Consider the following 4255-nt stretch of genomic DNA (forward strand, 5'->3'; position numbering starts at 1 on the left):
GTTATTAAATTATTGAAGAAAACTTTTCATGGATAACAGCAGACTGACTGCTGGTAAAATATACGACAGGTCTGGACCACTCGTGAATTTTGTTCGTATCTGAAGAAAATCTTAGAATACGAAAACATTGGTGAATGCCACAAATTCTCCTAAATCACTCGTACGCACAATTTAAGAACAAACCTTTGCGTATGAACGGTTCTTGCATGAGGCCCAATGAGCAAATTGCACTATTTTTTTCAACTCGCACACAGATTATGGTTAGCTGTAACAGCATTCCCAGATCTAGTTCTATTATGTTTTTGTTCTGTTTTCAGTTTTCTGTCCTCTCTTCTAGGACTGAGGTTGGAATAATACTGTGGATCTCTAAAACCACATCCCTACTGCTTCCTTTGGCTCCTGCTGTTAAACAGCTCAAAAGACTTCTGGTACCATACATGTGTTGTATTGTCACCTAAACATTGATGCACACAGTTCATTGAAACATATAGAGGTAGTGTTCATTGGTGAAGTAAGTGAATAGATCTCTTCTTTTAAACTAATGTCACAAAAACTATCAAGCAATTTTTAGTGATTTTGCAGGAATTATTATGTCCAGTTTCAGTTTAAATACCCGTAAGCTCTGAAAATAAAACCAAGTCTCTAATTTATGCTGGATCAGGTTATGTTTTTGAATAAAAGGTCCACACATCCAACACATGGCCACTCAACCCACTCTCAGGCAGGATTCCTTGTTTAGAACCAGCTCTCCTAAAGAAACCCAGGCTGAGTTGGACCTGCTTTGTAAATCATGAGCCCGGGTCAGAATGAAACTAGGATCTTGGTCTGGTACCAGGTTCCTCACCTTCTGCTCCAGGATGCTCGGCAGAGAGTTGCCTCTGTCCATGCGCTCCCTCCGAGACTCTCCGTTCTGCACAAACACATTTCAAACACAGTTTGTTCTACAGACGCAGCTCAAAGACAGAAGCTGTCAGCAGCCAGGAGAAGGAAGGTGGTAAAAAAACATCTGCAGAACTTTTGAGTCTGTTTGGTCTTGTCGCATCACCTAAAGTGGACACTGACCTCAGCAAACATTTACAAGCACAGCAGATAGAACAAACACCACATAAAGCCCCTCACTTCTGCAGATTATAAATCCCTTTTTGAACCTTTCGTTCATTCAGATCTCTCTGTTTTTCTACCTCATTTCACACATTTATAAACTGGTGAAATGAATCATACAAAACACAAAGACAATATATATTTTTTATTTTATCTTAAGCTGCAGTTTTTCCTACAAAACCAACCATGTGAACTTTGTGACACACTTGTCTAAAAACAGTTTGATTTACAGATTGATACAAAGGTTAAATAAAGAGTAAGGAATAAATATACGGAAAAGTTATTTACCAAAATTGAAATGAGAGGGAATAAAATGAATAAAAAGCTCAGATAAAACCTGTTTCAGATGTAAGATTTTAATAATACAATCAAATGTAAACATATAGAGTTGTGGAAATGACAGGAAGTCAAAAGATCATGTGCCTAATGTAATGATTCTGATATCAGATCATTTTCTTTGAAAGAAAATGAATAAACTGCTTTGAATTTACTCGGCTCAGATGAGTGGAACCAGTGGACATAAATCAGTTTAGTTATTACGTCAAATTATTTGAGTCGGAACTTCGAAATAAAGTCTGGATTGACAAACTATAATTTTATAGTCTTCATTCTCCTCTCGCTCTGGGTCAGACTCTTATGGAGGAATTCAGACCAAAGCAGTTCAGCTCCACAACTGCATGATTTAAATGTGAAATAGAAGGATTTAAAAGCATATGTCTCATTTAAAGGGTTCCATTATTTATTTGTTTTTATATTCTATGCTGCAGAGGGGACAATACTGGGTGAAGCGCTTATGGAATTCTGTTGTTGGAAAAAACAACATCCTGATTGGATCCCTTATACACCCGCTTCGGATTCGTAGAATGGCTTCAGACTGTCAGCTGGAGAGTATGAGGCATAAAGCCACTAAGGTAAATTTTAGAGAAAATGACATGGGCTACGATAAATTGTTGCATTCCAGTGTATATGGCACTGGTAACCCACTAGGGGGCACCGTCGGGACAGTCTGAAGCCATTCTATGGGACTGATAACGGCTAATAACGTCCATTTAATGGATGATAACATCTGAACCGGCTCCCTTCTGAGGGTTTTGAGTTCAAGTGAAGATCTTTTTGGTTTTGTTAAGAAAGTTTATTTTAAGAGATTAATTCCTCTGGTTATGTGCAGCTAATAAGTTTGACGGATAGTAAGATTGAAGAAAATTATAGTTATTATAGCTTAGTACTGATATTACAAACAACACCAGAGTATTAGGGTTTCCTTATTTTATAATACTTTTATAATGTTTGTTATATTATGTGTTAATTTAATAGGGTAGCTACATGTCCGAATCATAACAACACATAAGTGAACCGTTTTTAAACCATTAGATTGAGGTTTGTTTGTCTGAATGCCTGTAATTCAGCTGTAGGCCAGCAGGGGGCGAACTCAGGCATTGAAGATTCTGGACGGTATATAACCAGGGACTTCCTGTTTTTAATTCCAGTGTGGTTTCGCTTGTCAGTCTGGTGGCAAATAAACCTCACTCCAGAATTCTGGTGCTGTATGACATTATTTCTTATCACAGATCATTTTATTCAACACTTGTGTTTTCATCTGATTTCAGCCGATATTAAAACATGTATTTCTTACAGTTTGGTGACCCACGACGTTCGGCTGCAGGTCAGTTGACTGCTACGCTGTGTTGACGCCGCTTTTCAGCACGGGCCTGTCGTGGTACCCGCCGCATCGTTGCACGCACGGACGCAGGTGAACAAAATAGTTTTGCTTTCCAGATTGATAATAAAACGGGACTGTGTGCAGATCGTGGTTACTCCGTTGTGGTCTGTGTGTTGGGGCGTTGAAACAGACTCGCTAATTGTTAGCTTCTGTGTTAGCATTGCTATGCTGAAGGAGGTTCCAGTGTAGGCAATGATAGCTTGTTAGCTTTGCGGTCGTTGACAAAACAAGCGCTTATAGCTACGACGGACGGTAAGAAACGGGTTTTGAACGGTTTAACATATCGAACACGTATTTCTTACAAGACGATTATGTGAAGAAAGTTAAAATAGGTGAAGAAATGGTTAAAGTCACTCGTGGCTGTTACCTATCCCACTGGAGGAAGTAAAACAAGGTTTTATAAAGAGTCCAGTAAGGGCTGTTAATGTTTAATATGCTGTATCTGTCTGCAAACCTCCCCTCACTGTTTTGTCTGTGAGTTCTATGTTCCAGCAACTGCCTGATAACACTTTCACTGCGCTCATGATGTCACCATTTTGTCCTCTGGAGCTCATTTTAGATGAGCCAGCTCCTTGATAATCCAATCATTCACAAACCCATCTCTGGTCTACATGTGGACCACATTACAAATGAAGTTCCTCTCTCTGAGAGCCAAACTTTAAGTCACTGAGTGCAGAAGAAATAATCTGATAACAGCAGCAGGTCCCTGAATGTCTGAAAGCTCAACACAAAATCCTGCTTTTGGTAAGAAATGTGTCATTCTGAATCCACTTGGGCAGATTGTGAAGTTTATCGGCTGCAATGTGGTGCAGCTGGTAGAGTTGTTGTCTCTGTGCATGCGTAGGTTTTCTCTGTTTACTCTGGTTTCCTCCCACATACCAAAAACGTGACTGTTAGGTTAGTTTAACTAAACCGTCTCTAGTTGTTAGTTGGCTGGTTAATGGTTGTTTGTGTCTATGTGGCCCTGTTAAAGGACATGCAACCTGTCCAGTGTGTCTCCTGCCCCATCTGCTGGGCTCCAGGGACCCCCCATTCTTTTTCAGAATGGAAAAAGAAGGTAAATATAATAGATTTATGGATAGATAGATTAATTCATGTTTAATGGTGAAGTTTTATCCTGAGCTTCATAAAACCCATCGGGGTGCCCAAACCTCTTAGGGCAAAAATGGAAATCTATCATACGGCTGAGGGCCAACTTCAATAATACTGTATACTATATGAAATACAAAACCTTTTTAAGTAAAGTCCTTTTATTTTTAAAGATTAAGCATGCAGTAAGTGCAGTGACCCATGTATTATTGTATTTTTTTAGCCTGTGCACTTAAAGAGTAACTTAACCCAAAATTGACTTATTTTAGCTGATAAACTGTCTAGAATGTGTCTAAAATGTTATATAGTACTGTTTCTGTGCTAATTTTGATGTTTTTGTGCGTA

The 4255-nt window shown here is 38.9% G+C and overlaps 1 protein-coding gene across 1 annotated transcript in view; it reads right to left on the minus strand.

Annotated features, from left to right (window-relative positions):
- Nucleotides 1–4255, minus strand: part of dmtn (dematin actin binding protein) — a gene marked incomplete at its 5' end in the record, with an annotated part of 18554 nt that overhangs the window by 2747 nt on the left and 11552 nt on the right. Inside the window, 1 exon segment of the mRNA XM_014018214.1 lies at nucleotides 845–910. Within this exon segment, the coding sequence (XP_013873668.1) occupies nucleotides 845–910 (66 nt within the window).

This window comes from Austrofundulus limnaeus, unplaced genomic scaffold (assembly GCF_001266775.1).
Source record: "Austrofundulus limnaeus strain Quisiro unplaced genomic scaffold, Austrofundulus_limnaeus-1.0 Scaffold186, whole genome shotgun sequence".
Lineage (NCBI taxonomy): Eukaryota > Metazoa > Chordata > Actinopteri > Cyprinodontiformes > Rivulidae > Austrofundulus > Austrofundulus limnaeus.